Genomic DNA, 20250 nt, shown 5'->3' on the forward strand with positions numbered 1-20250 from the left:
CATTTAAAAAGGACTGCTCAACTCAGAACTATATTTTGCATCGAATATATTCATGTAAATTCTTTTCCTTTTGATTTTATGAGAAGTAGCATAAGCGCTTAAACCAGAATAAATCCAGAACAACTCCACTTTATTGGTGTTATCCCAGTTTTACTGAGAATAGAATTCTCCCTTCCCACTTCGCTTTTTGTATTGCCATTTTTCCATGTAAGAACTTCCACGTAACAACGTGTGACGTGAAACAAAAAGAAAGCTTGTATGAATATGCAGTTGTAGATCCCCCCCCATTGCTAGGTTTGGGGAGGGGTCTTTTGCGGCCAGCTGTATCCAGTGCCATCGTTGAGCTGACTGATCCCCTGCAGTGGCTGTACTCCTTTCTAACGGGCTGTGTTTCTAATTTAACTTTGGGATAGATATGTGTATGATGCCTACGACTGCAAAAGTCACGACGCTGAAGAAGTCCCACCTTCAGCCCCTGAGCCACCTAAGAACTTCACTGAAGAACTTCATGACCACGCCGGCGGATGCTGTACTGAGCTGGGACTTTACCACCCTATGGTAAGTGGAACACAGACCCTAGTTACGTGTCAGTTTCTACTCCAGAGTGTACCTTAGGTACATGCTCAGACGCCAGAATGGAAGCATTTCGGGTCCAACACTAACAGGCCTGGAACCCTGCATTTATAACTGTCTCCACCAGCAACATCTGAAAGCGCAGGGGTTTGCAAGCCACGTGGCAAGTAAATGCTGAAAAAGCCTGAGGTCTCCTTTGGTGGCTTCTAACAGTGTCCACACCGCACGCAGGACGGGTCTTCCCCCACACACTAGTGTGCAGCCCGACCGTATAGCTGCTTGTAGGTGCTATGGACAGCCAGGGATTAGGCCTTGGGTGTGGGTTCAGGGACGCAACAGTGCGGCAGTAGAGAGGCACCCTAACTCGGGGATCCCCCGTCTTTCAAGCCATAGCCCTTGAAGGGAAATTCCGGAACCAGTCAGGCAAGCTGTTGCCTTCCATTTCCTATTAATGAGTGAGAAGAGCAGCTAAGCACAACCGTAAGTCCCCGGCACTGGCTGCGCTTCTGTGGCACTGAGCAGGGATGGAGTTCAGCATCTGCTGGTGTACTTAGCAGAACTGGGGCCACTGTGAAGAAATGGGTCGTGGCGTCCTGTACGCTGCTGGGAGATCATAGCTCCACTGGTAAACTGGTGGATATGCGTTCATGAAAACAGCTGCGGGGTTGCCCTCTGCAACTACCATCAGCAGGTTGTCTCCTCTGATTTCAAGGCTAAATTTATTTGTGGTTGATTTATACTCATTTACTCTTGTGCAAACAAGACGCTTGGTTTATGTTTGGGCCAAATACAAAATAACATGTTGGGAAGAGATGTCCAATTCTAAAAAGGGATTTTCATGTCGTTAGTAATAAGGATCATAGTAGGAATTAATATTTCCTTACGTGGTCTGGATCATTTAAAGAGGAGAGAACATTTGTTAAACCACCCAAGATTTCATTTGATGCACAAGTGCTGCATCCCTTATGAAACAGAAGCATCTCTGTGGTCTGTTATTTTATCTACTTAAAATTAGATTATAACAGATGCCATCCCCTCACTATGCAGTTCACTGCCAGCAAACATAAGTCTCTAATCACTTATATAAGCCTGGTGTCCTTACTTTGTAGTCTCACCATTGAAATTCTCGTATTTAGCAGCAGTTATATTAAACATGTTCCCAGTTCTGGATTAGGATTTAAATGCGTAATTTCCCATCGTTAAGGTTGTCTGCTCTGTTCTAATATCAGAACTGAATTATAAAATTCAGTTTAGATCTTGTGTTTATTGCACAGGGTCCATCACAAGAACATGTGCTTTATTGGTTTTGTTAAGTATTATGTAGATTCAGGTTTTTTCTAACTGTAATTTTCAACTTATTTCAGTCATCCTTCAGTAAAAAATACATGTAATGTATATGAAATGGCAGCTTTCGATCTCCAGCATGTTTTCCTTGTTAAAATGGGGAATAGTCACTTTATAATGTGCCCAGTGTGTCTTTTCTTTCCTTCTTCCTTTCTTAATGAAACACGGTGTACAGTTTTTCTCTTTCACGGCCTTATGGTCAGAGACGTTTTAGACAAGGTCTGGGGCATCAGCCGTTAAGCATGGGCTTCTTTTTCCTGCTAAACTCTACCATCAATGTGTTAATTAGTACAGAGTAACACTGACTCCAAGCCTTTGCTTCTTTGCTACGAAATTTCCTTCCTATCCTCTGCATTTCAATACCACATGTGACTTTCTCATTCTGATAATAAGATGTATTGTCAACCGAGCTGCTGTTCCAGCCAAGCATTTCCCTTTGAAGTATGTGCTGTTTTGTTGCAGGTTACTTTTTCATGTTAGCAATGACAAAAGTAAACCCAGGGCTACTCCTTGGTTTTTATTTTCCAGGGTTTATTATTGTATTTACAGTTCCCTGTAAGAAGATTCAACCCTTTCCCAGTAAGAGTTCTAATACCCTTCTATGTTTCAAATACTAACGACCCATATACCCATACGGAAAGGAGAAAGATAATCAGTGATGAAGAGGGTATCTCTAGGGGCTGATGCAGATGAATAAAACTTAAATCATTATAAATATTACTGTACTACACTTTGGTACAACCGAAAAAAAACCCTTCAAAGAAAATATTTAATGTTCCCTAAGTCAAATAAAATTCATAAACAATAGGAAAAGAAATTAACCACATGGGGGTTTTTATATCTGTAAAAAATAGTAAGACTACTTGGCTGCATTGCACATAGGCAATAAAATTAGATTCATTCAGATCCCTTTTAATGTAAGCCTCATTTCAGGCTGTAAGCAAGAAATGTCCACTGTGCTTTACAAAGGACGACGACTAGAAAAATCAATGCAAACAAATATCCCTTTCTTTTCTGATTTACCATTTATCATGAGAGATGACAAACAGATGAAGTCTCCTCTGAGTCTGAGCGTAGTTGTATTAGCATTTTGCTAGTACCAGGCAGTATACAAAAACAGCCATCATGTGTGACACCTCCAACACCTACAGGTAGCTGTTTTAGGGGCACATCCTGGTTTGTGGTGAAACAGGTTTAACTCAGCCAGCCTCTTGCACCTGCTCAGTGATACCAGGTTATCATCTCGGTCACTCCAAGGTTGGACTGTCTTGTTCCTATTGCTGACTGGACTGACTGCTCCACCATCCATAAACAGAAGGCATAAAGGTGATTACAAACATAAGAAAGTAGTTTTACATATTGTCTTGCAGTCTTTCCATATAGTCCCTAAGTTCCTTGGAATCACCAAGATTCATATCTTGGCATACCCATTTAATATTATCATCACTGTCAAATAGAATTGAGTTGGTGTAGGGGCCTCCATCCTCCGGCAGTATCGTTGTATATGAAGTGAACTTTACTCGCTTCTGCTTTGGCCCAGAAGGATTTATAGGTTCACTTTTAACTTCTTTTTCACAAAGGTACTCAGAAGATCTGAGGATATGATTATGAAGAGTCTTCTGAGAACTCCCATTAAGGAGAAAGTTGCTTTCTTCAAACTGCATTCCTCTGTCAATCATGGTAGTGCACTCCTCTGACGGGAGCGAAATGTCAACTGGGTTTTCCAGCAGTTCAACCTCATTTCCAAGCCAGACCCAATCATGGGAATGGGGGATGTTGCCTTGCTCACTCACAGCAAACCTTTTATGCCTGTACTTCCAAGCAAATGCCACACAGTTAATCAAAAAGACCAAGATTGCTAAGCAGAAAACACACAGCAGGGCATACATGCCAATCTCCAGATCTGTTAATCCTCTTGAAGTCAATGTGAGATCACTGGGGTTGTTTTCTCCTGGTATTTCTACTTGTGTAGGGAAACCTGTGAAGGCAGTCGGGCTATTTTGGAGCTGGCCATCCTCCAGGGACTCCTGATCAACGGGAGAGATGAAAGTTGTGCTTTTGTTTGCATTGTCCTCATGACTGGACATGTCCTCAAGGTTTTTGGACCATTCTTGTGCTGTCCTCTCTTGTTCTGCAGGTTTCTCTATAGAGTTGCTTGCATGGCTTTTAAAATCTCTATCCACATCATCAATGTCATTAGTGCTTCCTTTTTGGTCAGAATCTTTTTGACCAAACTTCACTTTGACACTTCCTTTCCCAACAGCCAGAATGCTCTTCCGCTTTGTCTTCTGACATGGCTCACTGATGACCATTTCAATTTTAATCAAAGGTCCTTGCCCATCCCCTTCCGCCACTACCCCAGGCCATTTGGACTGAAGGTTTTGGTGTGCAGACACTACCATCTCATCCAGTGAAGTGATGGTGATGGAGAAGTCCTTGGAGTCATAGATATCTAACGGTGTCACTGACCCATCACTGAACAAGATCCAAGCACTGACTATGGCTTCCTGGGGGGAGAGAGGAGGAGAAAAAAATGTGTGAAGGGCAGGAGAGCACATATCAGACATTCAGTTGTTTACATTTGGTTGACATTGGCAAAATAAATACAGAGTTTAACTTTGTCTTATTTTGTCTCTTAAAAAAGAAAATCAAAATGTCTACTCGGCTTCTCATTTTCTTCTTGCAGATTTGTGTTCTCTAGTCCACTTAGGCATTTATCTCATCTTCAGGAACTATCAAAGACGTGGTCATCTAAATTTACTAAAAGGTGCTGACAAAAAAAAATCGACAAGTCTTTTTTTTGAGTTTGAAGTGAGAAGCCTCTCTTGAATGCCAGGGCCCCATGATGAAAATAATCCTACTTCCAAAGTCCTGTTTAGTTAGTTCTATAAAGGACCTATAACGGGGAATTTCTGTAACTGCAGTTCTAATGCCGCATTTACTACAACGTGCAGAGCCGTTACGTGTCGGAATGGTGATCCCGTTCAGCCCATTGGAACAAACGAGGCTAAGAACACATCTCGATGTAATAGTTTAAATTTTCTGTCATGCTTTCAAATATACAAGATCATGTGAAATAGACAAAAGTGACTGTAGTCCTTTCTGGAAACTATAGAAACACTCACACAAAACCACCATTTTTTAAGGATGTTTTGACCAAAACAATTTGTCTTGTTACTGCAAACTGCTAGTGCTAAAAAGATAGTTCCACTTTCTCTAGTGATATAGAGTCTCAATTCTATAATAAGTACAATAAAAAAGATATACGTAAATTATTCTGTGGTCTCATCGAAAGCTATTTAATTCCTCAGATTATATGGTTCAAAGTAAGGACACACTCATCAGATTTCAGCAATGCAGGTCATGAAAACTTCCATACACGCAGCCAAAAGGTCCTTTTGGCTGAACTGACTTTCTGAGACTGTTAAGGCATGGGGCTTCTACCTCTGCTTACAGAGCTAAGCCATGTTTTCCCATAGAAAATGTGTCTTGCGTGGCAGGTGGGTGCTTTCTGCAGCATTATGCATGCACAGACATGTCCATCACTCTCCCCGTGCTGCGCAGGGCTCCAGACTAGTTCTGAAGAGCGTAATGGTCGTTCTGTATGGGTGTTTGCACCTGTAGGAGCTGGTCAGTAAGATGAACAGCCTTTACTATGTGAAGTCATGGCTTTTCACAAAGTCGTACATTACGTGTGCTGTCTAAAATTTACCGCAAGTAGCTTTCCCCTAGCTTCTGACAAAGCACAGTAAACAAATAAATTAATTCTATAAACTATTTTGGATCATACCTGTTTCGGAGTATGAAGGATATCATATGCAGAGGTGGTAGAAACAATAGCTCTCTTACTTCCTTTGCTGATTTGTAAGGAGAGGGACAAGCCTGAAACTAGTTGTACTCCTAGATCTGTAATGGTTACGCGGTCATCCAGAACTATCACTGTCTTCTCTGCCAAGATCGAATCGGAAAGAGGTGACAGAACCTTGAAAGAGAAAGCAAACGCCTTGCATAAAACAGCAACTAACTGTGTTGTAAAGCAAGATTAGACTCTAATCGGCATAACACTTCAGATTAATCTTGGGTTTGTCACATCCACGTATAAGCTATAATTGATGTTTCCCCCAAGACATTACACTCATTTGCTGCTAAACTACTTCATTTACAAAAATAATTTAATAAAACAACCAATCACTTCAAAATTGCAGCTTCATCTCAACAATGGAATATAGATTAAATTAAATGGATTTTTTTTTTCAAAAAAAAGTCATTTTTGTGTGGTCTATAAAACCTCCTATGATTGCGGTATAGCACACGACATAGTGTAAGACACTGATTAACGCTGAAACTCAATGAGGGAATAAATAAGTGTGCAAAGCCTGGCTGATAGGAACCTGGCCTGCTGCCTTTGTAGGGACAGAGGACCTGAATGAAAGGAGGGTGAGATTTGTAAAAGGACTTTGAAAATCCCACTGGGTGCCTGTCCGCATTTTTCAATGCCAAAATAGTCCTGTCAGTTTGCTCCAAGACCTTGTTTCTAACCTGCTCAGAAGGAGACAGTCATCTTTCTACTGATGCCAGAAACAGCTGGTTCAAGCCCAAAATATTGGAGGTGCGATTTGTCTGAACTACCATGAGAAATCTACAGGGTAGCTACCCGCATCGGCGCTACTGCCTTCTGCTCTTTTACAGTCACTGGAGCGAGAGAGACATTTTAAGGGTAGAAATCCCTTGGCCTCTTTGTGATGTTTGTTTTAGGCTGAAAGGAGCTGAGCCCTAAAAGTACCTGTTCCTTTGTGCTGACTACAAAGGAAACTTACTGCGACTGGAACATTACGGATGTTCGCAGTTAACGAGAAGAGCCCCAGTGCTTGTATTCCTGTATTTTGATTAAGAAATATGCATGAAGTTCGAGAGAGAGAGACAGGTGGTGCACATGAACACTGAAAGATTTCGGGTGATTAGTTTTGTGTTCATTTTTTATGTTTCACTTTGTGAACATAAAGGGACTAATTTTTCAAAGACGTTTAAGCATATAAAGACGCATGGAGATCTTGGGTAAAATTTCCTAACAGGTTCACAAGGTCCCACTTAAAAGAAAAGAAGGTAGTTGTGTGCATCATGTAACTGTTCAGAAAATCTCACTGTGTTGCTAGTCACATTAACATGGATAAATCCCTTCAGAAGTTTCACCTAAAGGTATTTTATGGAAGTGGCAAATAGCAAAAATGCAAACCTATTCAAACTTCCTTTTATGTTTAGCATCAAATTTTTTTTCAGCTTGTTTTTTTCTGAGAGCAATTAATTTTATAAGCTGACTAGCTCTTGTGTGTGCGCATCCAGAACTCTCTCTACGGAAGCCGCAGATACATCTTAGGCTGTACCTGGACCGTGGTGATGCCGTGCTCACGACCAACCAGAACTCGGCCATCTTGAAGCTTAGCAATCTTGGGTTCTTCTACCTTCATGAAATCAGTCACAAGGTCAGTGATGTCAAACTGCCACTCAGAGCCTAGCATATAGGTCAAGTGGCCTCCAAACTCAGAGGATTCAGCTACAAACTGTGTGAGGACTCGCACCATGGCATGCTGATACTGGAGGGTACAACCTTTTCCTTTTTTCTCATCATCCTCTTCGTCCTCACTGTCACGGGTAGGCCTGTAAATAGATCCAGGTTTGTTATCTGCATTGCCACGATCTCCCTACAACACTGCAGAGCTTTACCTGCGTGGTATTTTCAATTAGATTAATGTTATCGTCATCTGCTACTGTGTGAGAAACAGGAAGCCACATTCTGGATGTATAGGTTACTAAATCTGGGTGGGATGCTTGTACGGATTTTTTGTGCTGTACAATTTAAAAGCTACCATCGCGTCTGTTAGTGAATTCTTTGTTTGAGTGGGACCTCCCAGCAACTTGAAAATATGTCTGCCATTGCTGAGATCTCAGTGGAACCACTGCCTGTTCACCGTGTCTCCAAGTGGCAGTCAAACCTTGCGGAGGGCTAAGGAAAGCAGCATGAAATGTTTATGAGAGGGCAGTTCTGGAACAAACCCCTGTAGCAGCTCCGCAGGGATGGGAGAAGATGTTTTAGCATCCTTTCCTCCACCTTTGCCCGTAACATTTGTGTCACTTTGCTCATCTCTTCAGAACTATTCTAACACATTTGGGATTCCCTGCTTAGGTAATGCCGCCCCACCTTCATCCCACATCTCTATCGCGTAGGTTCATTAAGCCCTCTGCATTTGAGAAATACACCATGATTTCACCTTCAATCTCATACAGGTCATGCAAGCGTCAGGTATGTTTAGTCATGTAACGACCACGTGGGGCTTCCAAAAAGCCAGATTAGGCACTTAAGTTACCACTCAGGACATCAGTTACTCAGATGTACAAACACCATGCCAGACTGTTGAGACTGTCGCTCACCCCAGAGAAACAACTGCAGCATTAGACACGCTTTATTTAACATTTTCTAACTATCTGTCCCCCTTGCAAAATATAACCTGTGACAATGTAACAGCTTTCCGTAAACCTTATATGAGGCATCACAGTGATTTGTACATGATGGCAGTGCTGTCACACCTCACAGGATTTTGTCTGGTTTAAAACCCAGTTTCCCATCAATCCTTTTTTTTTTTTTTTTTTTTTTTTTTTTTGCTATTGTTTATTCCTTGGGACAAACACACGGAGTCTCTTACCTCTTTTGAGTCAGGTCTTAAGCACCAGGTGGTCACACTTTTACTCATTATGCCCCCATGCTGTGGAATTCATTGCTTAGAAATAATTTGCCTTCCTCCTTTATTTATTTATTGAGCCTGAAGCCACTTCTATCGCAAGGGTGGGAAATACGGGGTAAGCCTCTTATTTTTCACAGTATTTTGGGAAGTCGTTTTGTGTTTACTGTCTTCCTTTATCTTCTCCTTTGAAATACCAGCTATGAAAAACTATTATAAAACAGAATTGCTTTTGTTGTAAATTGTTCTATGACAAAGTTGGCAAACAGTAAGCTGAAAACGTAGCTAAGAAAAGCCCTTATGCTCTTCAAAATGATAGAAAGTCCTGGTGTTACAGAATCTAATACACTGGAAATACATTTTCAATGCATCAACTGTTAGCTGAATATATATATTCAGCCTCAAGTAAATGGTATTTGGTACAGCCTTTTTGGGTTTGTAAACAACAGTGTCCATCATTAGTTGCTGAATGAAACATCATTGAATAACCACTGAATTGTTAAGAAATAAACAGGATCCTAAAATAGGATTTACATTACACAAAGAAATTAGTCTTACAGAATTAGACTGGCTGGGTATTGCAGGGAAATTTTGAATTGTTCTCTCCTTCCCCGCCCAAGTGTCGATCTGGACTATGAGCTGAAGCCAGCCAGTCAGCAAAACAGCCACAAGGAAAGTACCAGAAGGGGGGTATTCGTAGAGCTTACGTGGCCCGTGCCTGTTCAGATTGCCTGTGGCTTTATAGTGCTATGAAAGAGTTTATGAAGTCCTTAACGTTCCCACTTCCAATTTATTCCTGTATTCTGACCCTCTTCAGCTCATCTAAACTATAAACCAGCTCTGAATAGTCTCAGACTTTGGGAAAACCCGGTTTAGCTCTTGAGATGTTGGCATTTGATGCTCGTTTAGTAATACAGACAGCACCATCAGCACCTGTGCAGAACTGGAGAAGAACGCGCAGGAGCTATTCAGGTAAGAAGTACTTACAGGATTTTGGGGAAAAGAGCCACAGAACCAGTGGGAACCAGTTTTCTTATGGGAAAAGAGACAGAGAACCAGTGTTCTGTGGCTTGAAGAAAAATGTTCCCATGTTCAACATTCACGCTGACGTGATTTTTTTACAGAACTCCGTTTTCTGTTTCTGTTACACAACCAGATGTTTTACTCAGATCCCATGTGTTACTGTTATTCGTATTGATTTCTGCACTTATTTATTTCTGCTTTCACTGTTTAAAACTTTAGACTACTGGACTGTTCAAGAAGAAATATTTTCAAAACAACTTTGAGAGAAAGAAGTTTTCAGCCCCCGTCCCATACAGCTCCGCGATGTGGGAAGCATGGCCAGAGACGAGGAGTGTTGCGCAAGGGCGCAGAGGGAGCACTCCTGCCCTTATTACCAGGCTTAAGACTGCGTGGGCAGCCAGTACTACCGGCCAAAAAAAGATGATTCAAATCCAACTCTTTCCTTGTAGAATCTCTAACAAACAAAGGTAAGGGCTCCATTTTGTTACAAAACCATTTATAGGTGTTTATATCTGTATACTCCTTAGGAATACATGGTTTCTATTGCATGCAAATGTGGAACATCAGAAAAGCATCTCTAAGCCATGGGATGGGCAAGGCACTTCCTTACCTCAGTGCAAAGGAAAAGGAGAGGTGTTTGCATTTTGAGTACAAGCTTTGCAAGTCCGCTTTTACCAGGTACCAACTAAAGTTCTTACTTTTTTTAAAAACGAATGATATTCATTTCCACTTCAAAGCCACAAATCCATGACTCAGTAAGTCAGAGCATTTCAGTGTTTTGACTCCATGGGCCCAACAAAATGTTTGAGATCATTGAATTGCATAGTTCCCTTTAGAGTCTTAAACTTCTTGTTACAGTGTTTTCAGTAGGCTTAAAATCCTTCATTAAGCAGTGAGCTCATTTTCTTTTTAAGACACGTCCTCATGCATATAAGCTATTGCTGCATATTGTGCTTTTTTTCCCCTTGGTCATCTCTGAGGTTAGCTCTGGGTATCTCTCAGAACCCTTCTTACCCTATTTCTTGCTCCTTTGCAAACTTGCTTGGAAGATTTTTTGCTTTTCTGGAGTGAACCAAGGTTGCCAGAATTACATTTAATTTACATTTCACACAGAGAAAGCCTTTGCCAGAGAGCGGAGTTAAAACTGCAGCCCTGTTACAAGGGTGCCTGCTAGCACTGATCTAATCAGTGATCTGTCAACTTTATATTACAGACGCTGTCTGTGAGCAGTTTGAGTATGTCTCTCTTAATTTGTACCACTCTCAAACCAGGCATCAAGTTCTTGGTCCAGATGCTAATTTTCTGTTAAAAAAAACCCTGAAGAAATCAGTTTTGCTGGTTTTGAATTTGAAATACTCATTAAAAAGTCATGTGTTTAAAAAACATTTGCAACACCCCTAATTGAAAAAAAATCTATTTCAGATACAAAATACGAGCAACTAGAAGTTGATTTAGTGGCAGCTACAGAAATAAGTTGCACACAGCTCCACTCACAGTTCAAGAAGAAATGCAATTTGGTACCTTTACAGATCTTGAAAATACAGTCTAGCTGCTAACAAAGATCTCTATGGTCTTATCTCCATTGGACATTAAAGTCATTTAACTAAAGGAGTGAATTTACAGCGTGTTCAAGCTTTGTGCGAGTGTTATTATTCACAAATGGAATGTTTCAATCCAGTTTTCCTTAATTTGCTTTATTTCTGAGTGGCAGCACTCACACAGAGGTTTAACTAAAGCAGTTTACTTTTTCCTTCATTTAACTTAGGCTCACTTTCCTGCCTTTGTCTCTAGTACTAGACCAGACCAAAGTAGAGCTACCACCTAATTACCCATTAGTTCAGCAGACCGCCATTCATAAGCAATACCGCGTCTGGCTGGACTCGGTTTTGTAGGTTTCTCAGAGGTTTGCAGTCACCAGGACGTAGGAATGGCTTCATCAGCTGTTGTTCAGTAGGGCCAGATGCCGGTGAAGTCCAGTAAACTCTGTGCCTGACACTGAAGCATATGCTGGCGTCATACTGTGTGGTGTCTGCCTCCCCGGGGGCCTCACGGAAACAATGTGCTGTCCCAGTTGCAAATATTTCCTTAGACTAAATTTCCAGCTAGTTCTGTGAGACTTTAGCCATGCAATTCCTATTAATGCAAGTTGAAGCCACGCATCCCATGTAAATGTATGTGCGTAGAGCTAGTGCAGGAACGTCAAGAAGGTGGTTAATTATTTTGCAGATGCATGAGGAATCAAAATAAACGTACTTGTTAGACCAGCAGAGTCTGCCTGGACCTCTTCTACCCTCTAATATTTGACTTTAATTTAAATATACACCTTCCGTTTGCTGAGATTGTGGGCTTTTCTGCAGCCCATTGCAGGAGCAGAGTTTCTGTTAGCCCGTGCTAGTTCACGTGTTAGTCACGTGCTGATCCATGGAGCTGGCTTTCATCTGGAAAGGGAGGCTCTTCCCATCTGCAGCAGCACACACCATAGATCAAGTTCTCCTCTGGATAATTGTAAAGGTTTGCCATGTATTTACAGACTGATCTGGTTAACTGTATTACTGCTCTTACATAGGGGAGACTGGTTTTTTTTCCAGTTTCTGGCATAAAAGCAGCCTGGTTTTTCTTTCTCTTCCTCTAGCAAATTCCCGCTCCTACAGCAGTTCAGGTGAAAACCAACACAGTTCAAACTGAGCCAGGCATGTGCCATTCGTGCAATTTTTGTAAAGACCCGGTCTTTTTCATTGCTTTGTGGAAATTACTCAAGAAGTTAGGTAGGCAAACATGTCTGTAATCACATGTATTTTACAATTACAAACATGACAGGGTTTATAGAGAGAAGCAAAACATTTTATTAGATCAACAAACATCACTGGAAAGAACAGATGTGATTTGGGGCACATAAACACTTTTTCAGGTCTGAAATAGAAGCAGATATATTCAGATGAAGAACAGCCATGCTGAGGCAGTAGTTTCACAAGCATTTCTTTTGTCGACAGCACCAATAAAAACATTTAAAAGATTATTGTAAACCCAGTTATATCTTGCCATCTGGCTTGGCCCCTCAGACAACTGAACCAGCACAGCCACGCTGAGCATGTGGGAACGAGGCAGCGGGGGAGCCAGAGGAGATGCAGGAATGTTTGGAGGTTGCTGAAGTGTCTCTGCACAATCCCTATAAGAAATGCTCAAAATTTTACCTTCTGTATGTTGATGAATTGCTTTCTAGCAATGCTTAGTTCTTGCTGAGGAGACAAGGGAGTGGTGTGAAGATACCAACCCTAGTGGACAGGAGGAGAGCAGAAAATTGTTTTGTCTGTGGTGAAGTGAGGAATGAAGACGACTCATTACGATCCTTCCATGACTAAACCTGAGGACAGTGACATAGTTTCAGTTGACCTGTGGGCCACGTGCGACTGAACCTAAATTTAAGACTGCCTAAGCCTGTTGGCAGGGACTTTCAAAAGAATCCAAGAGTTAGATGCCCTCTTCTTTTCAAATTAGTTTCTTTTAAGGATAGGTATCAAAAACCTCATGGAAACTGCAAATACTGGCTCTTACATGAAAATGAAGTTGAAGCCATACAATGCTATGGCTCCCACACCTGCTGGGAAATGCTTGGATTTTGTTCTTTTAAAGATCAAAGCACTCTCCTCTCTCTTTCAAACCTATTCTCAGGTGTCACACAAGACAGCCTTCTCACTGCACTGCACTCACACTGTATTATACATACCGGGAGGGCACCGCAAGCAATCACAGGCTGAACCACTGTTCAGAATAAGCGAAAGTGGCCTTCTGGCTATATCACTGAATGAGGATTCAGGAAACCAACCTGCAGCTCCTGACTGTAGTCCAAATGTCTTGTGTGCTTCAGGTCACCATTTAAAAACTCATCATAAAAACTCCCCCATGTTTAGGATATTGGGAAACATGTAGCTATGAAGGAGATGGAGGTATAAGCAGATTAAAAATTAAAGAGAAAAATAAATAAAAAAAAAACCAAAAAAAAACCAAAAAACCCCAACAACAAACCAAAAGGAAAAGCCACTAAATCTCAGGTAAAACCCATCCAATCTAAAAATAAAGGAAATGTAAAAACCCTATGTACAAAGTAAATGTCAGAGTGAGCACAACTAATGCTAGTCCTAGATTGCCTATTGATTTAGAATACCCCCCCAAAGTTAAAAAAAAAATCCACATGACTGTTCCATAAAACAAGAGATAATTTATTTCTAGTTGAACCCTTTCCCGTTCACACGGGCAGGGACTGCTGACACACAATGTCATAAACTACCAGCTGCAGTTCTGGGGAATGATACAGTGTCCGTACTTTCTCTTCCACCCTTCACGGAAAATGCTTGCTGAAGATGTGCCAGCAGTTCAGATGCAATCTGAGCAGCAGCAAACTCGCGCTGCTTGCCAGCTTGCAAACACAGCAGACTCTCAGACCATTATCTTTATTTCAGCTGGCCAAATAAATCAGAACTAGACACCAGGGGGTAAATTTCCAGCACTGTGTATAATGGGTTTAAAGTCAGAATGTCCATGACCGTTAACCACAGTTGAATGTCTAACTCACTCAGCTTGCTGCTGAACGCTTACTCCTATAATAAACACCAACAGCCTAATCCTGCAGCCATTTACTCAGCAAAATCCCCACTGGTTTTAGTAGGAGCTGCGCCTAAGGGAGTGTTAACAGCACTAGGCATGTTACAGACAGAAGAAGGTAAGTTAAGTGAAACTTTAAGCAGCCGCTGTGCGTTAGGTTCATTCATCACCTAGCATATCTCTTCCTTCCCCAAATGGCAACTTTGCCTTTATCACTGAAGGAAACACACAAATTTCTCGTGTGCCAGCTCCTCCTTCTGTCACAGCCAGAAAAAATGTCCACATAGCCCAGAGGTAAGTCAGTCCCCTTCTTTGCAGCTCATTATCTGGGTATCCTGTAAATTGCGTCCTATTACCCTTAGTTTTATGCCCTCGTAAAATGTTAGATAATTCTACTCCACTGCTGTCTGTCTGGGCTCTTTAAGGCTCTTGAATAGCCGAGACGTTCTCCTGGGCAAATCGAGTGCTTTAGCTAGAACTGCCACAGTGTTTAGCACTACAGTTACTGCTGCCAGAAATGCTTTTTCACTGTATTGTAAATTTGAGCTGGTGTCACGCCTTGTTCTCCAGTAGTGTTTTTCAACTTAGCCTGAAATCCACCGATATAGCCGTGTTCCTGGAAGTTCTTAATCTTGCTAATTGTCCAAATGATGGTTATTCTGCAATTGGTCTTTCAGTGGGGATGGACCAAACAGAGCTCAAAATCTCTGCCCCCCTCCCTTCCTTTTTTTTCCCATCCACATCTGTCCTGGCAGAATCTGTTCATCAGAATATAGTCTTCAATAGGAGCGTAAGTGGTTTTTTTGCCTAATTCAGATCTACTAAATAATGCTCCAGCCAGGTCTGCTGTAGAGTGCATCTGTACAAAGACTGACTAATCATCCGAAGTCACAGAATCATAGAATGGTTTGGGGTGGAAGGGACCTTTAAAGATCATCTAGTCCAACCTCCCTGCCAGTGCCCAGTGACCCGACTCTCTCCCTGGCCCTATTTTATTTAGCACTGTAGACAGAAATTTAAGGGCCAGGTTCTTTTCCTCAGATTTGCACATCGGAGTGTATGATACGATTTTCTGAGATTGTCGGGAATTGATTAATGCTCCAGGCAAAGCCACTGACTTTTAAACTATATAGATCAGGACAAAATGTAGCCTACTGACATTATTGTTGGATGTTATAATGAAGGCGAAGACAGACTGTAAAGCTGATTTTAAACAGGGGAGTTTAGATTCTGAGAAATACTCTAAAAATTTGTTGTGTTCTAAAATCAGGGGCCCTGGGCATGTATCTGCACTGTGCCGATGCTGTAAGCGTACCTTTTATTGGAGGTGACGGGTATCCTCCAGCCTTTGATCTGGCTAAGCTCTGTATCAGAGATCTCTATCTGCAGCGGGAGCCGTGGAACCCAGACCGTCACTTCTAATTGGGTGGTAAAATGCTGGTAAGTGAAGTTAACAATAGTATCCACTTTGCTTTTCATTTCCTTGCCGTTAACGAAGATGGAGTCACATCTGTCAGAAACCTTTAAAAAAAAAAAAAAGAAAAAAGATTAATTAGGAAATGAATAAAAGTTCCTGAGAAAGCACGAGGAATGATACATCAGTCCAAAGACAACACTGATAATGTGAGTCATGCATATTGTATTTTCAGTTTTCTAATTAGTAGCAAACAGTGATAAATGGACCCCAGGGAAACAGTTCTGCTTTCCTCAATGGATACTACTCAAACAGCAAAAATAATTTAATGATGTTATATAACCTCTGTGAATCTTTTATACGAGGCGAATTAAACTCTTCATGAATCAAACTCCATGTGCATCAAAGTTTATGTTTACAACTTGCTTAAAGAACCTGGAAAAAATGGGGCCATATGTTAGTAAGAAAAAGACTGACTCAGAACCATAAAACAGAATCCTTTGCTTTTTCCTTGAGCACTGTGATGCTGAACGACAAAGATCCCCTAATGGCTCATGAGCAGAAGTGCAGCAGAAGCATTAATTTTTAGAACTCAGTAATTGTTTTAGCAAAATGTATTCATAGTTGCTCTGCGTCATTATATGAAATTACTGCCAAAACTAGCACGTGGGCTCTATGCTACAACTCATCTGCCCTCTTGGTCTCAGGGATCCTCTGGCACAAAATCAAGGTCCTGCGCCCAGAGCCTGTTTATATAAAGAAGATGATGTAACAACGCATTCGACCGGCATCCTGGAAAGACAGAACTCCTTCTTCATGAGGTACGTTTCTTTAATGTATTTATGAACATGTGTGTGTGTGTACTTTTAGATTCTCTCTATATATACACATTTAGATAAATGTATAACGTTTTTATGTATGCATATAGATGTATATATATGTACCTGCATATGTAGATGTATTTGTATCTATATACAGGTTTGCATTGTGCTTTGAGGCAAGAGAGAGGTGATAGTCTCCAACAGAGTCCATGTACTGTGGTTTTAATCTTTTAAAACCATGGCTTATGAGATGTAGTCGTGCTACTGAAATGGACTTTGTTCTCCTGTCAGGACTGTTCTGCGTCACGTTGTATAATGCGTTGGGACGCAGATCTGAAGGGATTCTGGCTAAGCCGGTGATTAAATTCTGGTTTGCTGGAGTTACTGAGATAACTCATGTAGACTTCAGTGGGGAATATGCTGAAACACAGGTTGGTTTTGCTCTGCAAACATACCTCAAATCTTTTCTGATATTAACAGGAATTAGGGGTTACCGAGCCAAGAAAAATTACAGAAATTGTGTAGCAGCCTTTTCTTTTTGGCCAAAGGCAGTCCTCACATATGACTTTGAAATTAAGTTTGTCCTGCTTTAAATCTCATATGGTATAACATCCTTATTCTCTTGAGCTCTGATGTGGTATACTGCTGTTAGATGGACAGTACCTGAGTTCTACTATCATATGGAACACATTTAAGTAACAAAATTTTGCCTAAATGGCTCTCATAATGCTTTTAAGATTTATAGGCAACTTGCCTAAGAATCAGATACTTCAGAAGCAAAAGAATGCAAGCAACCTTTATGCAGGTCGTTCAGTGACAAGTTTTATTTCCAGAATTATTGTGACAACATTGAAAATAATAGCAACTCTCAAGCCAAGCATGGAAGGAGAAGCATTTGGGAAACATTGTGCCTGTTGATCTGTTGGTATGCATCCACTGAACACCGACCAGATCAAATGACTGTTTCACACTTAGCGAGACCAGGCAGCCAAACTTTTCAAATTGTCCTTTTTATAACATCCCTGTACAACTAACGTCATTCTTCTGTGCTGCTTATTATTAGGTAATGGCTTTGCTAAAAATATTGTCAAGTGCCTCGAGATTGTTGTCAAAAAAGCTCACAGTCTGATGTTTTTCTCTCCATATGCAATACCCACGTATTAGAAGAGCTGCACTTCCACACTTGCCATTTTCAAGTCAGGTTCCCAGGTCCTAATCAATGTACTGGAACGACAATCAATGGCTTTTTTATAAAGGGACTAAGCCAGGTTGTGAGGGCCGGGGCAAAGGAAACTGAGTCACTCTTCTGGAGAGAATACTCCTTCCACATAAATGTTTAACGAGTACAAGAATTAAAAAAAAAAAAATAAATCTAGCTATCTGATAAAGAGCTTAAAATGGACTCCAGGCTCAGGAGTACCACGAATGAGATAGAGCATACTCAGAATCTTTGTTTCCCCCTCCTAACGTGTCACAAGGGTCTCTGGAAGGTTTAAGCACATTAATCAAGCCCATTAATTGAATGAGCAGTTGAGATTCTAAATCATAAAGCCTACATCTAGGGAGTTTTGTGAGAATTAATACAAGACAGAAATAATTAAGAAAACTCAAAGAGGGAGGGATAAACATCAAGAGCAGATCAGGGGAATAACTAATATCTGACATGACAGCAGCTAATATTTTAGATTCTTTTCTTGCTACTTAAAATGTTCTTGTCTTCTTGTCAGCAGGCAGGAAAGGTGCTAAATTACGGAACTGAAAGATGGACTTTAATTGTAGCTGTAAAAATATCAGGCTAGGCTTACAAATTTCATAGATTATATGTCTAGACAGAGACATAGTCATTTATATACTGACCAAGAGGTAAGTATAAATCAGTATATATAACTATGCTATAGAAGTTCACCCAGTGGCCTCGTGTAGAGTTCAGAGCTCATGTTTTACTTAAGTGTATCTTCCAGAAAATAATCCAGCCTTGATAAGAAAACTTTGAGAGAGACATTATTGTTGTTTCAGTTCTCTATCTGGAATTTCAGTTTAGTCTACTTGGTACAAGCAAACCAAAGAATTTAAAGGAAAATTAAGTTTGTGCAAATAAGGGTGAAAAACCACAGCAGTCAGCTGAATCCAGCCGAGTCCTGTGATGAAGTATGTGAAGCCATGACCACTGTTAACCATTCAGCGTAGACTAAAGCTCACCTGAGGAAGCCTCTGTTACACTCACATGCGTTTAATTACTGACATGTTTCATTCACCACACCTTACAGCCGTTGTTACTTCAAAGTAGATTTGGTTCATCTGAAGGAAACAAGAACCTTGAGCATGTATAGAAAATGCCCAGCACTCCTATTTCACTTGGGATCTACCACAGACCCAGGACAAAGAATTAATTCCATCCAGCTCTCATCTGAGAGCTGTGATTTCATGCTAACAGCACTCTGACACTCCTCCAAAGTGAAGAGGGAATGAGAAACAACATTGAGCTTTGGAGACTTGGTGACAGCTGTATTCTCTGGCTGATGGCCTACAGCAAATGTTCCCCTTCGCTTTCTCCCCTTTTAAGTCTGCTCCATACTTTTCTAGTCACATTCTGACTGCCAGAAGTGGCTCGTGATGCTGCTGGAAGGGGAACTCGTACGGCCTGCTGCAGGAGTTTGGGGCATGCACGCCTGTGTACATCAGAAAGCACTCGGGTTCGCCGTGGGGCAAGCTCTGACGCAGCAGGGAGACACAGGCAGTTACATTAGCAGGTGACTTACTTAACGCACAGGTTTCTTTTGAGCTGCTGGTTCTGAGGGAACGAAGAGGGAAAATGCGGTTAAATCTCTCCTGCGAACACTACGCAGTGAGAAGACACAGCAAAAACTTAGAATGCCACCCTCTCATCTGAAATGCACAGAGCAAGCCTGTTTAAAACAGTCTGTCACCATCCATTATCAGCTGCCTGGCAAAATCAGAAAGTGCTTCTTGAGACAGGTTGCAGCCAGGAGGGCAGGCCGGCCGGCGATGTGCTCTGGTATGCAGGTCGAGAGGAAGAGAGCTGCAATTAACCTCTCCGGGCTTTGAAGCAGATGATAGGCTCCGATCCCCACAAGTAATTGTAAAAAGCACAATTTGCCCTGTACAGCCTGTCACAGCCGCCTCGTTTTAGACTAATCCAGTACAAAAGTAGGTAACAGTCCAAAAGAGTAATTGGGAACCCATTCGATGTTCAGGTCAGCAAAGGTTTGCACACCCTTTGGGTGGGCAGGTAAAACAGGGGGAGTGTGAACTGACAAGAAAACAAATAATGCCTGCTGCGTGGTTCGTCCTTACGTGCAGGTTTGATTCCAGAGCCCGTACCTTACCCTCAGCTCGCAGGTCGTTTTGTAAGGAGGCTGAATGAGATCTAACAGAAAACAGTCGCAATCCTTGTGGCTGTTGACCACTCACTCGGGAGTTTTTGGGTTAAACAAGACTTTGCTGCTGAATGCCTGCTTGGCACAACTATTTTTTCCCCAGCCCTCTCTTGTGTGGGAGGAGAGAGCAAGATGGTTTCAGGAGAGGCCTACCCGTGGGCATCTCCAGTCAGCAGCGCTTCAGGGCTTTCCCAGCCCACACCTCACCTCCAAGTTCATCTTTTTTCACCTTCAGACATATATTTCTCACCGATATTTACATGAATGTTGTGTGCGCACACAGCTGTGTATGAACATGTATAATGAATTTTAAAGGGAAAACTACTACCCAAAGGAATTAATTC

At 41.5% G+C, this 20250-nt stretch overlaps 1 protein-coding gene across 1 annotated transcript in view; it reads right to left on the reverse strand.

Moving 5' to 3' along the window:
* Positions 1-3269: 3269 nt before the first annotated feature.
* The window catches only part of TMEM132B (transmembrane protein 132B), a gene marked incomplete at both ends in the record, with an annotated part of 254308 nt that continues 237327 nt past the window's right edge, over positions 3270-20250 (reverse strand). Inside the window, 4 exons of the mRNA XM_082324682.1 lie at positions 3270-4424; positions 5708-5899; positions 7299-7572; positions 15589-15794. Coding sequence (XP_082180808.1) covers positions 3270-4424; positions 5708-5899; positions 7299-7572; positions 15589-15794 — 1827 coding nt within the window. The remainder of the gene's footprint in view (positions 4425-5707; positions 5900-7298; positions 7573-15588; positions 15795-20250) is intronic.

This window comes from Platalea leucorodia, assembly GCF_965183815.1.
Source record: "Platalea leucorodia genome assembly, chromosome: 12".
Classification (NCBI taxonomy): Eukaryota; Metazoa; Chordata; class Aves; order Pelecaniformes; family Threskiornithidae; genus Platalea; species Platalea leucorodia.